The sequence below is a fragment of the Sturnus vulgaris genome, chromosome 2 (assembly GCF_052056855.1).
Source record: "Sturnus vulgaris isolate bStuVul1 chromosome 2, bStuVul1.hap1, whole genome shotgun sequence".
Taxonomy (NCBI): Eukaryota; Metazoa; Chordata; class Aves; order Passeriformes; family Sturnidae; genus Sturnus; species Sturnus vulgaris.
The window spans coordinates 20,628,028-20,651,262 of NC_142244.1; the positions used below are offsets into that span (position 1 = coordinate 20,628,028).

Genomic DNA, 23,235 nt, shown 5'->3' on the forward strand with positions numbered 1-23,235 from the left:
CCTCTTCCTGCCAGGTGACTCATCCCCCTGAATTTGGGAGGATGTGGAAATCCATTGAAAAAGTAGCACCAGCTGCAAAAGCTTTGTGTCCATAGATTCTGCAAACTTTGGGGAAATTAGAAAACAAAAACAACACAAAAGATAAATCAAGCAACCCAGTGTGCAGACAGCTATTGCAGCAAAGGATGCTGAGTCTGCCCATAAAAGCCATAACATTTTCCAAGGAAATCTGTAAGGATGAAAAGGAAGAACTGTGTATTTGTTAAGGACTAGAAGAAAGCTTTTGGTCCAGCCATGGCTGAAGAAATGGGGCCAGTTTCGAAGTGCTGCACTTTGATTACCAGAGCTCATACTATTCCTGCTCTCTGTTCCCCCTTGTCCTGTCCCTCCATGCCTTGTCCCCAGTCCCTCCCCAGCTCTCCTGGAGCCCCTTTAGGCTCTGGAAGGGCTCTGAGCTCTCCTTGGATCCTTCTCCTCTCCAGGTGAGCACCCCCAGCTCTGCCAGCCTGGCTCCAGAGCAGAGGGGCTCCATATAGAAAAGTGCACATATCCAGCTACAGCTGGCCAACATCCTGGATCCTCTGGTAGTCCTGTGCTTTCAAAACCTGGCAACAGAGCCAGGAGAACTTCCTTCAGCAAAACCTGAAAACCTGCCAAAAACGTAGCTCCCAGCAGTGGAAAACCTCCTTGACTTCTGTCCACTGGACAAGGCTCTGACCAACCTGAACCCAGCTGAGCCTGAGGATTTCCAGAGGTCCTTTGCAACCTGAATTATCCAGTGACTCTACTCCAAGTTTATAGTACAAATGGAAAAATATCCTGAGGACTGAACTTTCTGCAAGTTCATTTGGACTCTGGTCCTGTTCCATTGTTAATCCAAAACGGAGCAGGAACCATTCTGGGAATCTATGATTTTATGAAAATTAGCAACTCTCTTCCCTACTCACTTCCTTTAATTTCCTCATAATGAATGAAATGAAACATTTGGAGTTGAATGAAATAATTTGTATTAAACTCAAGCAGACTGGCTGGCAGGCAAATAGGGTGTTGAGGCAAGAATAAATATTAATTATTCCTTAAATAGAATGGAATTGTTATTATGTTTTCAGTTTATTTGCCAAATGAAATGTAACATCACTGTCACATCTTGAGCTGAATAGGCAGGAAAAGAACTGGGCTGAACTGGGACAAAATGGGGAGTTGCAGGAATCCCAGCTCTGAGCTAAGACCTCGAGGAAGGCCTGGAAAAGCTGCTGAAGCAGCTCAAGGAGGTAGAGAGGGATTTTCCTAATCCCTCTGGGGTTTAGGAACAACTACAGACAACAGTTATTCAATATCCAGCCTGGAATTAAAACAGGTTTATTTACTTAGTAAAAATACCGTTCTTTTTCCTCCCAAAATCATCAGGATCACAACAATTTCTCTTTCTTTTTGTGCCCTCTGATATATTTTCCTTGTTTTTTTCTACATCCTGCTGAACATACCTGAAATGATTTTTATAAGAAAAAAGCCAATTTTCAATGTTCTATTTCAACTTCGAAACCATGTCGTGCCCTGTTCTTCAGAGAATCCTATTTGCTCCCACAGAAAAAAAAATCGTGTTTTATACAATATTTATAAAAGGTGACGTAAATCCACAATCAGGGAGGGGGAAAATGGAAAAAATAATCAGTCAATGGGACTAAAAGATAAGGAGAATGTCAGCGTGGACACAGAACTGGAGGGAATAATAACTGCAAGGCTGAGCCCCCTGAAACTGCTGCAGAGGAGCATTAGGAAAGAGCAGGAATGTAAATATCATCTCAAGAACAGCTCATTCTGATTTTCCTGGAATTGCCTGCAAAGGAGAACTCTTGACAACTCCCTGGCAGGGAGTGTCTCTATCAGGAACAAAATCCAGGGGAGCACTGCTGTCTTTTGGGATTGTTTGCAATCAGAGATGTTGGTTTATGTTCTGATATGCCCAGAAAATCCTGGGATGCCAGCAGGGCAGGAGCTGTGGGTGCCACACTTGCAGGAGCTTATCAGGTGTTGCTGGCAGCCTGTGCCCTGCCAGCTCCCTCCCCCAGACAATAATAACCATTCCCAACAAGTTCCTTATCTTATCCCAGCAGCATCCCTCCAGGAGATTAGTCAGGCATCCCAGTGTCATGTTTTATCTCTAAAGCCTTGGATTTAGGCATAGCATGTGTCTAGTCCCAAAAGCCAGGTGTATTCCAGGCAAACAGATGGGAATCCATAAACATTTCAATTTTTTTATGATATGCATCAAGTTCAAGCCTGCTTTAAATCAGATGCAGTCCTGACACTGACATAAATTGGCCAATGATTAAAAAAAAGGGAAATGCTCAAAATCAGGCAAACGTCTCCTGAAAATAATTTCATATGGTTCATGTGCAAGGGAAGTGTGGAGTTTTCTTCCAAAACTGCCTGCATGTTTTGTGGAGGGCACACATTAATGCCAAGAATTTCACCTGATCTCTGCCCTCCGCTGCAGAGTGCTGGAGCAGCACAAAAGAACAAGGCTTAGAAATGAGGTTTTATAAAAGTGTAAAATCACAAAATATCCTGAGTTTGAGGGGACCCACAACAATCCCTCCAGGCATGGGGACTCCACCACTGCCCAGGGCAGCTGTGCCAGGGATGGGATGGACAGGCCCTTTCCATGAAGAAATTTTCCTTAATATCCAACCTGATCCTCACCTGGTAAAGCCTGAGGTTGTTACCTCTCATCCTGTCCCTGTTCCCTGAGAGCAGAGCCCAACCTGCTCCCAACTTGCTGCTGTCCATGAGGAAAATCCTGCTGGTGGGGATGGGAGAAGGGAAAGATGAGCTGACAAAGCAGCCTCAGAGCCAGGAGGAGTCGAGCAGGAGAACTTGTGCCTGCAAAGCCCTGGGGATGAGCAGACCATGACCAAAATGTAATTTATATGAAGATGTTTTGAATTTCTTCCAACTACTTCCAAGTCACCAATGCAGAACAGCTCCTCACAGCTTCCACACAAAGGTTTCTGCCGGGAATATCTCTGGATTATAATTACAGGCCAGTATTTAACATTAATTACTGCAATAGCCCATGCTCAGGTGCACTGTGCAATGTAATTATGGCACTCCTTGCTGTCCATAGCACCTTCCTCATCCTGCAGCCTGGAGAATTCCCATCCTGGCAAGATCTGGTTAACAAAACTGCAATTTTCTGGGGTTTGTCTTTGGGGTTTTTAATCTGAGCACTCAAAACTGCTGCTGGCTACTCCATGCAGGAAGGACAGCCTGCAACACTGCAGCATGAAGGATCTTGGTTCCTGCTTCACCTTCAGCCACAAAACCACCCTATAGATGTGGAGACTCCCAGTGGGGTTAATGGCAAAGCAACAGGAACAATGTAACACCACTTCCCCAAACACCTTCTGGGAGTGTGCTGCACATTTTGTCTCAAAAGAGGTCTTGGAGTTGTCGTTTTTGTTGATCAATCTAATTATGATGGTCACGTGCTGCTCAGCAAGGCTGAAATCCCATATAGGAAAAGGAATTTCAATGAACCTACAGCAAAATTATTTTCAAAGCCACAAAGGTTTTCTTCTTTTTAAGAGTAACAAGGGATACAGGTGCAAAAAATACTTTGAAGGTTGTTGAACAACAAGAAAAAAATGCACAAAAATACCAAGAAGTTCCTGGTTTAATGATTTCACAGCAAGGCTGAATTCTGCCACTTTGTCCCACCTCGAGGACTAACACCCGAGCTTGATGTGAACCTCAGGGAAACCTAGTGGGTTTTCACTTTCAGATCAGTGGGATCCCAAAGAAAAAGGCACTGCAAGCCTCAATAAATATGCAAATAACTTCAAAAGGAGATTAAAGCCTTTGTCCTGTTTATGTAAGTGATGAGTTTGTGCACCGGTAACCAAAGGGACGTCATCTTTCTTATTTTAACCATTCCTTGAAGGTCATTTCTGCCCAGAAATGGGTTTTTTTGAAGACCTAAAAACCTGTTATATAACAAAGGCAGAGCCTAAACATCAAGCCCGTGGCTGGTTGAGATCAGCTCACCTGTATCCCCTGCGTTCCATCAATAGGCACTGCAGAAGGAGCCGGCTTCCTGGCTGGAATGTTAATCACTCCCCTCCGCTTCCAGGAACAAGAGCATTGCACGGACAAAAAAGAGATTCCTTTCTCCTCCTCTCATTAACCAGTTTCACTTGCTCAGCACATTAATGCAGAGCTAAGGATGATTATACAGGGGCTCACACGAGCTGAATAAATCTGCTTCCCGGACAGATGAGCCAAAGGCACTCGGGAATAATGAGGGCGATGCCGGAAGCATCATCTCAGTCCCACACAGCAAAGGCAGGGATAAACCTGTGGGTGCTTGGGGTCAGGGCTTCACCTCGTTCCTAAAAATAATCTCGCACCCAGTAGTGATTTTAAACTGTGGATAGGTCCCCTTCCCACCTGAGGGATTGAAATGACCTTGGTTTCACTGGAAAAATGTGTTACAAATGACGGCAGGAAAGGAAAGACTCGTGGTTAGTGACTGGATCAGGAAACTGGGGACGTGGAATGTATGGAATTGCCATGCATGGAAATATCTGGACACCTCCCTGTGGAGGCTCTTGATTTACAACATTCCTCTAGAAATTGGGAATAATAAAATAAAAGACTCTAACGTTGCCAAATCCTATGGAACCTGCACTGCTTGCCAACAACATCAGAAGTCCTGCCATCCATCAAATGTCCCCACTCCAGAGAATGCCAAGTCCTCCTGCTTGGCAAGGTGGACAGAGAAATGGAGGGTGACATTCCCTGCCTTTTGAAGGTGACTGGCTTTGCCCTTACTTTGGAAAGTTGCTCTGAAGGAATATATTAGAAGCCTCAACATCTACACTTCCTAAATATCCAGGAGTCAGGCTCTTCCTATAGGGAACGTGTGCTCCCGTTGTTCCTTGTGCATTTGTTCAGTGACAGCCATTCCAGTCCTGCAGACTGACAGGAATTCCTGGTCTTTGCAGTACCTCACTTTGTTCCTTAAACACTTCTGAAAGCAACGATTTTGGGATAAACTTCCCAGGAGAGGTTTCTGCAAGGCCAGAACGGGGCCAGATGGGTTGGAGCTGCTGCCAGATGGACCTGCCGAGAAGCACCTGGACCACCTTGAGCGGTCAATTAGTCAAGGGAGCCCCAGGGATGATTTAACCATTGCTTAATGTGAGAGCTGGAAGGCAAACAAGGGGATGGATCGATGGCAGTTGAGTCTGTGCCCAGCAGGATTTGATCCCGAGCTTAACACAAACGCCTCCGGAATTTCCCTTTGCTTGCACACGACTTCTTCCTGCTCTTTTACATCAGGCTATGATCCTGGAGACTTTTTTTTTTTCCCCCCCACTCCTTTCCTCAAACAAGAACATACAGGGAGATTTAGACTACTTTGTATCTTCTTGGTGCAAGAAGAAAATTTCCCTCTGGAAAAACAAAAGTGAAAATGTTGTCCCTCATTCTGAGCTTGTGAGGGAAGCCCTGGGAGAGATGACTCCAAATTCAGTTAAAACCAAGGAAAACATCTCCTCGAGCTGGAAATTCGATGTAGTGTGATTTTGTTAAAATATCAAAATAGGCTGAGGAAACCAAGACTGTTTTTTGGGGTGTGTCATCACAGAGAGAAAATCTCCCGGGTGTGTAAAAATTTTGCACAGTTTTTTTTTTTCTTCCTGTGCCCGTTTACTCCTAAAGGCATTGGAGCAGGATCTGCATTTAGGAGAAGTTACAAAAATCCTGGAATGTTTGGATTGGAAGGGATCTTCTACTAGGTCAGGTTGCTTTGAGCTGTGTCTAACATGGCCCTGAACATTCCCAGGCAGCCACAGTTTCTCTGGGCAATTTCCATAGGAAAATCTGAAAAATTCCCCCTTCCTTCCAAAATCATATTACCTCCCAAATTTTCTGCTATGTGCAAGTAGAAGGAAACTCCATTTTTCCATGCCTGGAGATTTCTCATTGCACTTCCCTATAGCTGCTGGTCCCAAAGTTGGAGAAAGAACAGATCATGGTGGATTTTATAACCAACATTGTCTCATATAATTAATTCACTGGTCACAGACATGCAAATAAAAACCAAATAATAATGCCCTTAATAACATAATCAGCCCTGAATTAGGCAGGCAGATGGATGAGATGATTGTTGGAGATCCCTTCCAACAGTAATGGTCTATTTTGTTCTGTTCTATTCTATTCCTTGCAGTCCTAAATAACATGAAAAGAATAAAAACCCAAGGAACAAAACCCACCCCATCCCAAAAAGATAAGCAGTGTTATCAATACCTTACATATATTATATTAGTTATAACCTGTATTACCAATTATAAGCCATTAGAATAAAATAGTGATTGGGGAAAGCTAAATGGTCTCTTAACCACACATGGAAAGGGCAAAGGAATTATTCTGGGAACAGCACGTGGCCAGAATTCTGTGGGAACACTTAAATACAGCCACATACCTCATAATCAACATCAACATCAAATCAGGATAAAATCAGGGTAATTATGCCATGTCCTCTACAAGTAGCAGTACTAAAAAAAAAAAAAAAAAAAATTTATAGATTATTATTTCAATTAAGTACTCCAGCCTCACCATCAGGATTTATCTTCCTTGCATCTCACAGGATGCTGAGCAACATCCTGATAAAAAATCTTACCACTGCTGTCAGTGCTGCAAAAATCCACCATATTTCACACTCTCCCTTGTATCTGCAGAGTAGAACTGAGCCATCAACCTTCCCAGGAAATCCTGCTGCCAAAATAACCTTATAGTCCTAGAGATGAGGGCTGTGTTGTGCAGAAATCATGTTTTATTTGGATTCTCCATGGAAAATGCAAACTCAGACATACCAGAGAGCAAAAGGACTCTGATGAGCATTGAGATTCTGCAAGCAAGAGGCATTAAAAACTCTTCTGATTGCTCTTATCAGCTGTAAAAAGATTCAGTCACCTGAACAGCAAAAGGATTTCATTATCCCAGAGAGAGAAAGATTTTACACCATTTAAAAAGATATTTTTTACCATCAATGATAAGCTCCTGAGCCTCTCTAGAGGTTTAAAATTATTGATAGAAACATTATCTATACGAGAGGCTGTGGCTGCCCCATCCCTGAAGTGTCCAAGGCCAGGCTGGATGGGGCAATCTGGGATAGTGGAAGAACTGTCTTTGAGTGGAGCTCAAAGTTCAGCTGGTATTAATGACACAACAATTTAAGACATCTAAGAAACTACAGAATACCTCTAACAGTTATTAGATGTGGAAAAAATTCCCCAGTTCAGTGAAAAACCTCACTCAGGGTGTGATGGATACAAATAAAAAGCCTACATAGTCTCAGCCACCTTCCAGAAAGACTTGGGGAAAAAAAAATAAAAGCCCACGGACAAAGGAAGATCACAAAGTAGTTTTAGTTCCCTTTTTACTTGAGGTGATTTGTAATATTTTATTAATTTGTAATATATTAATTATAAGCCAGTAAATGTTCAGATGTTTGAGCAAATGTTACTCCATTAAAACTTCTTAGTAAATTGACAGACAGAAAAGTTAATTTCTGTGGAGTTTTTTTTTTCCCAAAACAACCCAGCAACTAAAAAATTACCACTTTAATGTGTCCTGTTCAAGCTCCTCTATAGTTTTTCATTTTCCCTTGTAGATTTTTTTTCCCAGTGGCCCATGCAGAAAGTGAAATTTTCAGACAGAATTTAGTGCAAAAAAATAGGGTCATATGCAAAGAATAGAATAAAAAAACAGGCTCATAGGCAAAGAACACAAGAGCTCGGGCACTACAGGAAATGTAAATGTTAAAAATCACACAGGAGAAGATAATAACAATAAAAAAGAAGTGCCCACAATACAACAAAAGCAGCAGCAAAGCCACTGCACCAAGCATCCCTCAAGGCTGATGGAGGGATGGGTTGACCTCGGAGGCCTCTGCCTTTCCTGACTTCCACACTTCTGTGGGGCTCATTAAAGGCTCCAAGCACAAAGCATCAAACACTTCAAGGAAAAGTTGGTCTCCATGGGAATAGAGGACAAACTAAAAATAACTATAAGCCAGCATTTTAACAATTTTGCAGGATATTGTCATGGCAATGAAGAGAGTTGTAACCTGTTGTCATGATAACCAAAGTTTGAAATTAATGGGAAAGCATTCCACTTCATCTTTATTCATCATGGATGCAGCATCTTCGATGGGAGAATTCCACAGTAGTGCCTTCAAGGAACCAGAGAGCTTGGGAGAAGCAAGGGAGGGATAAAGGACTGTGGGGATTGAAAGAAAAATTTAAAACTCCACAGCCTAAGTGAAGCACTCACAGGAGGGAAAAAAAAAAAAAACAACCAGGGATGAATATCCTTCAACAGATGAAGGATATTGGGAAGGAATTCTTGGCTGTGAGGGTGGGCAGGCCCTGGCACAGGGTGCCCAGAGAAGCTGTGGCTGCCCCTGGATCCCTGGAAGTGTCCAAGGCCAGGCTGGATGGGGCTTGAAGCAGCCTGGGATAGAGGAAGGAGTCCCTGCCCATGGCAGGGGGTGGAACTGGATGGGTTTTAAGGTCCCTTCCAACCCAAACCATTCTGGGATTTTGGGACTCAGGTCCTATCTTGACAACCTCTTCTCAAACCAGAGTTCACAGCACATTAAATATCACAGAATGCCCAATTTTTCAAGACACACAAATAATCTGGATTTCCAGTCCAGAGGAGGCCAGAGGATGCTCCAGGGCCTGGAGTCCCTCTGCTCTGGAGCCAGGCTGGGAGAGCTGGGGGTGTTGGGTATAAGTGACCAACCTGCTGCTCGTGCATTCAATGACACCCTCAATTTTATTAATGGGCTCAGAGCAAACCATGCCTTGTTTCATGACAACTTAATTGTTATTTTTGTGGAAAATTGCTCTGCTTACCCTGAAATTACTAAGATAGTCCATTATGCTACTGTTTTCTTAACTGTTTTAAGGAGAGAGAAAAATTATTCTGGCAACAGAACATGCTTCTCGTCACCTTCAACACAGCACAGAATGGTCTTCACCTCAACAGAGTTCCTAATTTGAAATAAAAAGAACTAGAGGCACACAGAAGTTCAGATGCCTAAACACATTCATCTTTGTGAATTAAACTGTCCATTGTTCAGCTGTAAAAGTCAAAGTTTTCCCCGATGTGATTTCATTTCCAGCCACCATGTGCTTTGCATCTCCTGGGAATGCCACAGAATCAACCTCTTCTCCCTGGAGATGGATGCTCTTTGCTGCCAAATATGAGGTCTCTAATGATGAGGCACAGAAATGTCATTTTTAAGTGTAAATAGATGGCAACAAATCAAGCATAAAGTGGACATTTCCTTTTGTTACTTAATAAAATGAACTTTCTAACTGTGACCTCCAAAGTTCCACCTGTTACTACTCCAGGGTTTCTTCCTTGTCCTTCTCCCAAACCATCTCCTTTACTCCTCTCAGTCTTCTGAGAGCTCATCTTTTCAGCCCAACTTCTTTATTCCACTTGTTCCTGAAAATTATTTTGTAGATGAAGTGAAACTACTCAGACCTGCTCCCAGGAAGGGCTGCTGGGCTCCCAGACCTCTGGAAGGAGGGGCTGGGGAGCAGCTTTGGAGAGGAGGTCACACACTGCTGCTGTTCCTGGGAATACTGAATGCTGGCTTTCTTTCCTCAGGTCACTGCTAAGACATGACCTCAGAAACAGGTAAGACAAGGCTCCTCCTCCCAGAGGAGGCCCCGGAGCTGCCCCAGGGCTGGAACCAGGCTGGGAGAGCTGGAGGTGCTCACTTGGAGAGGAGAAGACTCCAGAGACACCTCAGAGCCCTTCCAGTGCCTAAAGGGACTCCAGGAGAGCTGGAGAGGGACTGGGGACAAAGCCTGGAAGGAATTCCCCTGTGAGGATCTGGTACAGGTTGCCCAAAGAAGCTGTGGCTGCCCCTGGATCCCTGAAAGGGTCCAATACCAGGCTGGATGGGGCTCGGAGCACCCTGGGATAGTGGAAGGTGTCCCTGTTCATGGCAGAGGGTAGAACCTATAAGGTCTCTTCCAATCCAAACCACCCTGGAATTCCATGATCTTCCCCATGTACAACCAGGTCATCACCAGGAGCCCAAACCTTGCATCCTGCTACAACAGCCGATTATTTCCCAGAACAAGGAGAGCAGCTCGTTCTGGGAATTCAAAGGGCTTTACATGAAGAGGCTGTTGACAAATACATTCCTGTAAAAAGACCCGGAGATGGGAATTCCTGTGAGGAAAGGAGCACTTCTCACCATCCGAAGAAATCCAGGGGTCGGGCAGGGGGAAGGAGCAGTGGGGGCGAGGGGAGGAGAAGGGGAAAAAAGGCTGCAACACTAAAGAGTCTTTCAGGACTCATTTATTCGAGCAGTGCCAAGGCAGCTCAGTGCTGCAATATTTTCTTCCTGCACTCAGAGCCAGGGCTTTGGGATCTAATAAATCATCGCTGGCCGCAGAGACATTAAAATTCTAGCCCAGTACTGCATCAGATGAAACGAGGCCGAGTGCCAGCAAGCGCAGGGAGAGGGAAGGGCAGCCACACACACACTTTAAAATAACTGTATGAATGCATTTGCATACAAGCAACACCTGATTTTGGCTTCACACCAGGCTAAGTCTAATGAAACAGAGCAGCAAAACAGATCTGCAACTGGATGATCTTTAAGGTCCCTCCTCGAGCCGAAGCATTCTGGGATTCTGTGATTAATAAACTCAACCGCTCCACTTCAGGAAAGCTGATCCCCATTAAATTAGAAATAAGATATTAGGTATAAAGCACAGTAGGAAAACAGACCCAGTAATTAACAGATCCTGTACAAAGCAGGGAATTATTTCTGAAGCTTTATAAAAGTCTTTTCCAAGCCTGGGCCAACTCACGTTTCTGTCTGTACAAACCTCTGTGCTGGATCACATTGACTACGCCCAGTGTGAGAAATAATTGTACACCAGGAGGGAAGAAAAACTCAATATTTAATCTAAAAACATTTTTGCAGAAGTCAAGCCACTAAATTTTAATTTATTACCTTCAGCCTGAAAAAACATAACAGGGACCTGACCATTTATTTGCTATGCAAGATGAAAAAAAAGGTGTGGGGGGAAGGAAAGGCAGCAAATATTAAGGGTTTTCAACGGATCACAAGGCAGCCTTGGAACTTATTTGCAATCATTTAATTGAAGCACCTAGGGATTTAAGAGGCATTGAATGTGTGGGGTGCAAACATGCACAGAGAAAAACAAGCCAGCATATGAATTTGAACCACAAGTGGCAGAAATAAATATGCAGGAAAAGGCCTTTCTTTTAGACTGGGTGAGATTTTAACTGTGGATGAGATATTCTCTGAAATGTGGGGTGCCAGGGCCAGGAGATGTTTCCATCCTGGTTTATGAACCCCCATCTCCAACTTGCAGAACGACAAGGTCACACTCCAGCTCCATGGAGCCCTTGGCAGAGGTTCCCAAATTCTCCATCCCTTGGAATGGGGATTTAAAAGCCATGTGGATGTGGCACCTGGGGACATGGGGCAGTGGTGGCTTTGGCAGTGCTGGGGAACATCTGGACTTGGATCATATCAAAGCTCTTTTCCAGCTTCAATGATTCTGTGATGCTGAAATGGCCAATGTGATTTTGACTTCCTACACAGAGGCTCCTTGTCCAGGAGCAGAGCAAGTGGAACTTATTAAAAGATATGGAAGTGAAGGGAAGATGCAAAAAAAGAAGTTTTAAATGGAAAACAAATAATCATGGCTAAAACAAAGGAAAAGGAGATGGCTCAGAAACACTAGAAATTAATAAGCCACCCAAACCTAGATTCATTCATATTGATATAAACACACTAAGAAAGAAGACAACAAAAAACCCCCTCAGTTGTCAATTTTAATACTGAGTGTGTAGTTAAAAGCCAAAAGCACTGGTTAGAATTTGTCTATATGCAATTTAAGACAGGAATTTGGGGGGGGCTCATGCTTAAAAATAAAGTTTCTCTTTCCCTCAAGTGAGTGATGTGCCTGTACTCTCTAAAAGCAATTGAGACACAAGAAAATTCTGTTCATCTTTTATTTTCTTCAAATGGAGCACTTTTCTCTTCAAAATATGCTTCCAAGGCCATCTTTTTTTTCCCCACCTAGGCTTTTTTGCTTCTCTGCCTCACAATTTTTCTCCAACCCTCTTCAAGCATGGCCATTTAATCTTTTCCTTTCTTTCCCACCACGAGGAAAACCAAAATCAATATTGCAGCCAAGAAATGAGGCAGAAATAAGCCAGTTACATGGACTCATCTGAGCCTGGAGGAGGAGAAGGCCCACAATGAGGTCATTTGGGAATACAGAGCATGGGTTTTGAGTTTTGTTTGCTTTTAAGATCTGAGACTATTCTGTTTCTTCACAACACAGGGGAACTCAAAAGCCTGTCAAACCTTCTCCAAACAGTTACAAAACAAGGGGTGAGGGATGTTTCCCAAAGTTCCTATGACCTCCTTGGAAGACTGGTATCAGTTGGAGCAATCTCCAAATGAGCTGAGTGGATGCCATTAATTATTTTAGAACCATAGAATCATCAAGGATGGGAAATCAAGCCCAACTCTTCCCTGCACTGCCAAGGCCACCACTGCCCCAAGTCCCAAAGTGCCACATCCACGTGGCTTTGGAACAATTCCAGGGATGGAATTCCACCATTGCCCTGAGCAACATCTGCCACTCACAAACATCCCTAATCTCACCCAAACCCCTCTGCTTCCTTCTCCCAAACAAATAACTACTCCTCCCTCCTTCCCTTAGTGGTTTTATGCTTTTTACAACTTCAAGAAAGTCCCTGAGTTAATTCTTTAGGAAGATGGTGATTTATCCATTGTTGATCTCAGTGCTGAAGCTCAGCAGCTTCCAACACTGAGGAATTCAGCAAGTTGTTTGGAAGTATTCCCGTACGAAAATCACACATTTAAACATAAAAACAATGAGAGCCTACACAAGTCACAGCTCATTCTTCTCCCAGTCAAGTAGGATTTTCCTGTCTGCTCTATACACACCAATTAATAAACATGAAGAAATGCCAGAGGAAAAATATTCACTGTATCCACTTCATACATTTTTAATCACCCTGAAATCAATTCAACACCCTGAACACGGTTTAGAATTCCTGTTTTACAGACCCGGTAAGCGATGGATTGCCTAATTAAATCCAGGAGTGGCATTTCCCAATCAATGGAAGGGGCTGACGTGCATGCACATCTTAGAGCAGCAGGAGAAGTAAGGACAGAGCACCTCAACCCTACCATTTGCTCATGTTCCTCAGTGTTCCCCACAAAAATGCTGAGGAATGCCAAAAAGAAAGAGAAAAAAAAAATAAAATGCATCCCCTTTCACAGAGCAGTTGTGAAAGAACTTGGTTCGTCTGGCCAAAGAGCTGATCAAAGGCCCAGCATTTCCAGAGAATAATACAGGCAAATGATAATTGTAAGTTAATAAGGAAGGCTGAAATCACGCCTAGAATTATCTGTGTCCCACAGAGAGTATGCAAAGGAGGATTAAAAGCCGACAGTAGAAATCCTATCAGAACATCCTTCTGTCTTCTACAACATCGAAGGCCACTGACTTTCAACATCACAATAAATTAAGGGAACAGTCAGGAGTAAATGAGGTCACTCCTCACATGTGCTGTTGTGTCTGAGGTTCAACAATGAATACAAATGACAGGGATTAGGACAGGAACACACGTGAGAATCCTTCACCTCCTGTCCTGCCAACAAAACCAGTGGCTGGAGGGCACAGATTCCCTCTGTTCATCATTATGTCCAAACAAATGTTGTGGTTTCACCTTGGGCAAGAAAAAAAAAATGACAAAACTTGGGAATTTTTAACTTGGGAGTGCTGTGAACAGCCCAACTGAGGGATGTGTCTTGCTCTTCAGGAGCATGAAGGGGTCTTATGCAGGGAAAGCCTCTTGGCTCTGGAGCCAGGATGGGAGAGTTGGGAATATTGGAGAGGAGAAGGCTCCAGGGAGAGCTCAGAGCCCTGCCAGGGCCTAAAGGGGCTCCAGGAGAGCTGGAGAGGGACTGAGAACAAGGGATGGAAGGAGAGGACACAGGGAATGGCTTCCACTGCCAGAGGACAGGGATGGATGGGAAATTAGGAAGGAATTATTCCCTGCAAGGGTGGGCAGGGAAGAGCAGCTGTGGCTGCCCCTGGATCCCTGGAAGTGTCCAAGGCCAGGTTGGACACTGGGGCTGGGAGCAACCTGGGATAGTGGAAGGAGTCCCTGCCCAAGGCTGTGGATTGGAATGAGACATTCTTCCAGGTCTCTTCCAGAAACCATTCCAGGATTGTGTGAGCATCTCCTGAGCAGGCGCTGCAGCAGCATGACCTGAGAAATGCCGTGACACAAACCCCTCGGAGATTTCCCAACCTGCTCTCGGATTTTATTACCATTTATTATTTAGGAATAACTCTGCTGAACACAGAGTCAGCCTAGCAGAGGTTCATGAATCACAGCATCTTATCAGCATATTAATCAGGGAGAGGGAGAACGGTGTGAGCTATCACAAACACTTTAGAGTTTCACGCTTGAAGTCAAACAAGCTCCAGGAGAGACTGATTCTTCACCCCTGATTCCACACCAATGGGCTGATCTATTTACTGCAGCACCGGTGCCTTCCTGCAGTGGATGCAAGGCAATGGGAAGGAATGCCAAAGGAAAACCAGGTGCTTCAGCAACTCCCATCTAGGGCAGGTAAAGTGAATTCTACCAAGAATAAAAAAGCAAATTGGAGGCCTTAAATGCATTTTAAAATTAGCCTCAATTAAAACAACAGCTTACATGAAGATCCAACTTAATTACAGTCTGGTTTAATTAAATAGTAAACAACACTGAAGCGCTGCTGCTGATGTTCCAAAATCCCTGGAATTAGCGGAGTGGAAGCTGTCACCAGCCGGGCATGAGGAGCCAGGGCTTGGAGCACAAAGCTGGCATTGGGCAGATGTAGCTCTGCCTAAAGCCAGAATATTCTCCCTGTGTCACCTTCCCTCAGCTGAGCAGCAGCAAACACTGCCAGCAGAATTTATTCCCCTCCTCTTCCAGTTTCCATTGAAAAGCAGCAAGGAGGGTGCAATTCAGACCTGGGAGCTCTAAGGACCCCAAAAATCAGACACAGGAGAAGCCACCAGTGCTTAATAAATCCCTTTGAGATTGTTTTCATAAACATTTCTCCTATCAGTTGAACAATTCTGATTTTATCTCACCAAGTAACTGTATTTTAAAACTTCCTTTTTTAAACCTAATTATTATTTCCCATAAAAATCCAGCTAATCCAGACCACACTTGAAAAATTATTTAGGAAATAACTGTCCCTCACTTCCTTCCGTTAAGGAAGATCAAAATGGAAATATCAAGAATCTGAATAAACGGATGGTTCATCAAGTACTTGAGTATGTGCCAAGGATTTCCCATTCTCCCTAACTCAAGGATTTCCTATTTTCCCTAACAGCCAATCTGGCAGAAAAAAACCTGGATTATTTATCTTGCAAAGGACCTCTCTCCCTACTCTGCCAGAAAACAACACAGAAGCCAGCATGAGAAGAAAATCAGATTAAAACTCATTATTTCAGCCTAAAGTTATCATATAAATAAAAATAATAAACAAAATATTAAGTAGCATAAAGCATTCAAATTTAGCACAAAAAAAACCCCACAAAAGCACAGAATTCAAACTGCTTTCTTTCTGCCTCTATCCCACCTGAGTTTTACTCCACAGCTCTTTTCATAGCTACTCAGACCACCCTTAGGAGCTGCCTGTCTTTTCTCAACAGAGGACAAAATTTAAATTTTCTCCTGCTCATCTTTTACAGAACTTTGGGTCTTTCATTACATATTCAAACAAATTCAGATTTAAAAGAGTTTGTAATACTATTTGCCCAGAGGAAAAAAAAAAAAAAAAAGCTCTGCTGTTAAATGATTTTAGACTTCTATTTTGAGACTTCACTGTAAGAGTTCAGCCCACTGACTCCTTACCTTCCACCTGGACAATGGAACAATAAAGTTGGAATATTCCTACTGTGCTGTCCTACATTTGTTTCTTTGTTTTACCATTGACATAACCGAGGACCTTATTTGAATTTTTCCAGGCTGACCTGCCTCCAACTTTTTCCTCCAAGATTATCGTGCACATCCACCCCTGATTTCTGTGCATTTACCACAAATTCTGGAAGACAAATGCCTGAAGGATGGTTTGGGATTAAATCAGTCTCTGGGGGTCACCTCCTCCTGATCTCTGCATGGATCAGAGCTGGCACAAGTTGGCCAAGTCAAATTTTACACAGTTATCAACCAGCAGGTTATTTTAGAAGACAACATCCCATTAACGTTGGCATTTGACTAATTCCAAATGGAGCCCTGCAGAATTCACGTGTTCAAGACCAGGTTGGATGGGGCTTGGAGCAGCCTGGTCTATGAAAGGAGTCCTTGCCCATTGCAGAAAGTGGAATCAGATGAGCTTTAAGGTCCCTTCCCGCCTAAACCATTCTGGAATTCCATTAATCCCTTCATCTAAAGCAGAATTCCCCCTCTAAAATTCTTCTAGAAAGGTCAAGGTCCAAATTCTGACCTATCTGCCCCTCAATAATTAAATTGTCTTTTCAAGTGCCAGAAAACAGATTCAAAGACACCCAGGATTGTATGAAAGCAGATACAGAAATGTACATTGAATGGATATTAAGGTGGAGCTTTAAGCACATGCCAAAAAAAAAAAAAAAAAATCAAAGTAAAGGCGGGGAGAAGTAGCCTCTTGTGCTGGTAAGCCACAAAATTCCTGTTATTTCCAGAGTAGGAAAATAACTGTGCACTTATGAGCTCGTTCTATCACCCAAGCACTGCTGGAGCCCACAGTCCTCTCACAATGGGGAGATTTTTGAAGAGACTTTTTTCACAGAGATTGGTTGGTTTTTTTTTTCAAGCCTCTCGTGCTTTGACTGTGAGACCAAAGTTCCCCCCAAGCTACAGTATCTCCAACAAAGCAGCTGCATAAATTGGAATGGGAAAAAGAAAGGATGAATAAAAATGAGGCAAAACGCCTTTGAGGAACTCTCTGCTCTGCAGAGTCTCAGACAGGGCTCCTCACAGCCCCACTGATCCACCAGCTGGAAGAGCTGCCAAACTCAACCAGAATATTCCATGCACAAAGTGTCTGAGAGTATTTGATGTTCGTTCCCATTTGCTGGTGACCATTCTCCTCCACAAAAGCACATTCCCAAATAATTCCACACATTAAGTGAAAGTCAACACATCCAACTGGAAATGCAAATAGAAAGCAGGAAAAGCTAACACAACATGACACCCAATAGCTGATTACATTCCTCAAAATGGTATAAAAAGGAGTTTTCCAGGGCTGATTTTGTAAGGGGGTTACAAGATTAGAGCAAGTAAAGATGAACATAATCCACAGGGAAAACCAGACACACCTCAACTGGGATTTTCTTCTTCCAAAGCATCATTTCTCTCCCAGATGAATTTTTCCCATATCAGTACACTTTAGCTCCTCACTAGTTACAAAATTCTTGTAAACATCTTTCAAGGCCAGCCTTTTTCGAGTATTAAGGATGACATTTTTAGACAACTCAGTTCTAAAGAAGGTTTCAAACAGACATCAGACATAAAATTAACTTAAGCAAAGCACAATATGAAATAAAAAAAAAAATCAGTCAATAATGTAGCTGAAGTGACCCCCTATCACAATACCTGGATGTTCTCCAAGCAAGGGGCTCTTGGCTGTGGGATTCTCATTTCCACAGCTGGATTATTCCAGCACATGCATCCCTGTGGCTCAGTGCAGCTCCAGAGTGGAGCCCTCCTGCTGACTGTCCCAGCACCTGTTTTCATGTTTGTTAATCTAAAGAAAACCCCTTTGGATCCTTTTCCTTAGGATTTCCAGGGCATCCTCTTTGCATGAATTCAGCTCCAACTCTTCTCTTTTTCCTGCGAGTCACGTTCCCATCCAGCTCCCTGAGGGGAAATCTTTCTCCCTCATTAAGGGATTATCCACCACCACACACAGACATGCAGGAAAAGCCACAAGCCCTGTCCTACCTGTATAGGCCATGTTCTTCGGGTTTCCATAGGGAGCCCCAGGTTGGACGGGGCTGTAAACAGGATTCATGGTGGAAGACCGGGAACTCTGAGGACAAAAGAAAAGCAGAGTTGAGATGGTTGCCTTACATTGGCTCTGCTGTCTGTGCAGAGTCCTGATAGCATCACCCTGTTAGAATTCCAGACACAGACAGCTGTGAAGGAAGGGATTTACAACCAGACATTACAACCAGATAGTATATTTAATAATTCAAGTTTTGGATCTCTCTGTTAATTCCCACAACTTCTCCAGCACCGCGTATTCCGCCTACAAATGTACCCGGAGCAGATTCATCTTCCACATCCCTGCTCCAGGGGGGCTCAGCACTCATGACCCCACTTCCAGCTCATGATGAACAAAGAGGGGGAGCCACAAAGCCAGGAAAAGGATTTCTTCCCTTTGGAAGAATGAGCAGTTCTTGGGTGATAAAACCAAGCCTGCCCAAGACCTGACCTTTCCGAAAGCAGCAGATAAAAAAAACTATTTGCCGCTGGCAAGTCTTGGTGAGCTTTCAGTGTGAGCTGACTGTGAAAACCTGGAGGCCAAGGCTTGGATCCTGTGTGGGGTTGGTTGGGCAGGGCCACCTCTTCATCCCACCAGTGTCCCACAGGGAGGCTCTGTCACAGAGCTTAGGTGAACAAGGAGATTTCAACAGCCCTCTTGCTCCTCCCTCCAATAAAGGAGATGAAGCCAGGTCAGCTTCTTGTGGATTTTATTAAAAGGAAAGCAAGTAACTTGGGAATTTGTGTCTCCTAACTGTCAGTTAAGCAACTGGCTCAGTTAATTATCTTAATGAAGCACATTCTCAATTCTGATTAATGGGAAAATCAGTCATTAAGCTTTATTAGGCGATGCATTTGTCTCCACAGATATCTAGTGGTAATTTCATGCCAGAATCAAACCCATCTTGCTTCAAAATCTGAGGGTTTTGTTAAAATGTGTTATTTTACAGTTCATAAATAACACCATTCTCTCCAAACAAGCCCCTCATGATGGGGACACAATTTGTTAGATCATTAACTCCTTTCCCTTTACCTTGGAGAGTAAACAAGTCAAACGTTAAATGTAAGCACCGATTGACTTGACAACAATTAGTGCTTAATTAATTAGCTGTCCCTCCACCCCCAAGTTAGCACTGGAAGAGCCATTCTCAAAGCAAAGGAAATCAGGGTTAGAGGCACGTGGGAAGAGATGGGGAGACTCGGAATTCCATCAGTGGCTTCACTAACACACAGCAGAGCATTAAGAAGGTCTTTAAGAAAATCAGTGTAAGAGCAGGCTGTCCAGAGGAGCTGTGGCTATCCCTGGATCCCTGGAACTGCCCAAGGCCAGGCTGGGGCTTGGAGCATCTGATCTAGTGAAAGGTGTCCCTATCCATGGCTGGGATGGGATTTAAGGTCCCTTCCAAACAAATCATTCTTTGATTTTACGAAATAAAATTTGTGAGGGTAACTCTTCACCTTTCTATTGTTCCTCCCCAAAAACCTCCCAGTGACAGCTGGACCTGCTCCCAGACAGGGCTGGAATCACAGTTGCTTCTCTAAAATGCCTTTTCAATGCCAGCATCATTTCATTTGTACTCTTGTGTGTGTAAAGAGTAGGAAAAAAATCATTAAAAAATGACTGCATATGTGTGGCTTGCATAAGGTGTTGTACCAAATGGTAAAAGCAAAACACTCTTATTGAAAAGGATGAAAGAAAATGCTTTTTATCCCAGATAAAAAGGTTGTAATCGTGGTGGGGGCTTGAGAGCTTGTGAGGAAGAGGTTTGTGCTTCCTCCCTGCTTTGTATGCAGGGTGGGATTTCCAGACAGCAGGAAAGGGCCCCTGCAAACGGCATTTGGGAGGGATGATTTTCTCTCCCATTCTGCAAGACAATGCCATCTGAAAATACATTTGAAATTCATTGCAGGCACCATGTTGTGGCATTGAAACAGCTACACTGAAATGGGAATAAAACAGGATTAGCAAAATTAAACCTCCTGCACCGCCAGAACCTGCAGAGTTTGCTTGTGGCCATGAATACCCAACAAAAAGACTACTAAAAATTAATTATAAACAGACAAACACCAGTGCTGCTCTATTGCAGGAGCTTCCAGTGCTTCCTAATCCCTGAGACAGCAACGTTCAGTTGCTCTGAGAGACTCCAGCAAGGAGAAACTCCAGCAGGAATGCCATGGGAATAAGCTGCTAGCAAACAGTCTTGGGATACTTGGTGGCTGTAACCTGGTTACATGTTCATCTGTTTTATCCTCCTGTGAAAGTGCAGGACAGGCTCCCATCACACGAGGGAACTGCTCCGACCTGAAGGGCAAACAGAGCCACGGGGGAGGTGGCAATGGGTCACAGTGGCCTTGGCAGTGCTGGGGAATGGTTGGACTCCAGCACCTTGGAGGGCTTTTCCAACCTTAAGCGTTCTGTGATTCTGTGAGTGTGTCCCTGTTGGATCCCTGGAAAATGAGAATTTTAGACTTTCTGTGCTGACAGGCACAGACTCCCAAGAAAACAGAGTTTTTGACCTGAGGCCGTGGAGAAGGCTTCCAAAATGGAATGACAGAACTGGGATCACGAGTGTGAAGTTTGAATAGAAGTGTATAATATCACATGGTGGAAAACTTAGAATTTAAGGTTTTAGAATATAGTAGTAGGTATAAGGCAAGATGGAGGTTTTAGGGTAGTGGTTTTGTTATGTCACCCTTCTTTCTTCATGGGTCTAGGTGGAAGTTAGCAAAGTTATTATCATCCTCTTTTCAGAACAAAGGAATGACATCTTTACAGAGAAATAAATACATTTTGCAGGGTTTTTAAAACAGTGAAATAGATATGTGAGTCTTTCAGGCTCCCCAGAAATTAAATAGTAGCTCTGAACTTGAAAAGAAAAGAGTAAACAATGGAAATGGGCACTGTTCTGAACAACAGACATTTTTCCATTTTCTTTTAAGTAATTTCTTGTGTCAAGGTGATTTTCCCTTTAAACTCCCATTGCCTTGTTTCTGTGGCACTGGGATGCAATGCCTTTTGAGAGACCCATTCCTTACATGCTGGAGAGAAGGTGGTATTTTCTCTATGTGCCAAAAGTAATTTATTTCACATCAGGTGGCACAGAACCAACATGAGAGAGTATGAACAAAGAAAAGAGATACTTTTCTTCCTTGACCTGCACATCACCTCTTTAAATGAATTTTATACAAATTGCATGCTAATAAGATTCAGCCAAAGTCTCCTTGAACATGAAAAGGCCTCCTGACCTTACACTCCATGCAAATTCTACTAATTTTCTGACAATTTTTCACTTAAGTTGTTTGAAGCTTGACCCTCACTTGGGATCTGCCAAACAATAATTAAATTACCTTCCAATTCATCTGGTAAAGGTTAATTTAGGCAAGTTACAAGGGTATATCCCACCTTTCCCCAAAAAAGTCTGGGACACTGGGCACAAGCTAGGAGATTCATTTCCACAGTGAGCAGCTTCTTCTTTAATTTATTCTTTTTTTTAGCGACACCTTAAAAGTTGATTGAACATCCCTCATGTGAAACAGAATAGTGAAGCTGTTATAGAAATGTAACAGGGTTTTATATCATGTGAACACATCAGGGTGACACAAGGAAAACCAGAGTGGTTTGGGTGGGAAAGGCCTTAAAGATCATCCAGCTCTAAGCCCTGCCATGGGCAGGGACACCTCCCACTGCTGCAGGTTGCCTTCCCCTCTCCAGGTGAACACCCCCAGCTCTCCCAGCTGATGCCAACCTCCCCAGTGGAGGGAAAGAGCTAAACCTCATGGAAATGCCTTGCAGCAAGGGATTTCACTACAGCACTTGACCTTGCTGATCTCAAAATCCAGCAAAGGGAAAACAAAGCTGATCCCCAAAATCCACAGTCCTATAGCATCTTCCATCAGCTTCACCTCCAAACCATGACAGGAGCACTCAAATCTTCACTGAGGGGACAAAGGAGAGTGTCCTGGGAGACAAAACCCTACCTTGTCATCACCTCCTGTTTCCTCTGAGATGAAGAAATAAATAAATCCAAACACTTCCAGTCGAGAAAAGCCTGACATCTCTAACAGCAACGAGCCCTTTTGTCTTCATTGTATGAAAAATGAAATGGATAATTTATAAGCACAAAGCAGCTCTTGACTTTGGAATTTGCTGACCTCAGACTGCCCAAAAAAATAAATGCTGAGGCAGGAAAAATCTCGACCTTTAATTTGCTGAAGTTTACAATCTGCTTAAAAGCCACAGGATCAAAAAAATGATAATTCAGTTATTAATTCAACGTAATATTATAGATTACATATTGAAATATTGTAAAGGAAATCCCTGTCCTCCCTGAAAAGGACTAGGAAGATGGAATCACTTGTTGCACAGGTTCACCTGTGCATAGGTGGCAAAATATTTGCACATTGTGTTTGCCTATTTGAATTAGGCAGAGCTTACACAAAAACCCCTCTGAGCCTAAATAAATGAGAAATGATTGAATCATAGACTCACAGACTGGTTTGGATTGGGAGGACCTTAAAACTCATCCAGTTCCACCCCCCTGCCATGGGCAGGGACACCTTCCACCAGACCAGGTTATTCCAAGCCCAGTTCAACCTGGCCTTCAACCAGTTTCCCCACAAGAAATTTCAGAATGAGAAAAGCTAAAAGATTCTGGCACAGCTGGGGTTATATTAACTAGTTTCCAGAGAAGAAAATGTCTTAATGCTGATGAATTCCTTGCTGCAAATTCCCAGTTTTTTATCTGCAAGTGTGATGGATTTCACCAGCAGGTAACTAATAAATACACGTATTTTTTAAAAGATCTAACATATCTGCCCCAGTGAGTCCCAAACCATTCTCAGCAGCTCTCAAACGACTTCTTGATATATTCCTATTAATTTCTCTAACTTGAGGTCTTGCTGACTTTCCCTTTGGAGATGAACCCTGCTGTACTCTTGTAGTCGGTGCTCTCCGACTGAGCACGGCCTTCTCCAGCTGATTATCTCCATTCTTTTGTCTTCCCTATCCTACTTCATTATGTTCTGCTGAAAAGGCCTCCTGGAACACACAGCTTGAAGACACTTCTCTCTGCTCCTTCCTTTCCACAAGCA

The 23,235-nt window shown here is 43.3% G+C and overlaps 1 protein-coding gene across 7 annotated transcripts in view; it reads right to left on the reverse strand.

Moving 5' to 3' along the window:
• Positions 1 to 23,235, reverse strand: part of FAM168A (family with sequence similarity 168 member A) — a 129,111-nt gene that overhangs the window by 45,100 nt on the left and 60,776 nt on the right. For all 7 annotated transcript variants that reach the window (XR_015801073.1, XM_088158695.1, XM_088158718.1 and 4 more), the window contains one exon: positions 18,103 to 18,190. Coding sequence is in view for 6 of the 7 variants with exons in the window: in XM_088158695.1 (XP_088014821.1) it covers positions 18,103 to 18,172 (70 nt within the window). In the remaining variant the exon portion in view is untranslated. The remainder of the gene's footprint in view (positions 1 to 18,102; positions 18,191 to 23,235) is intronic.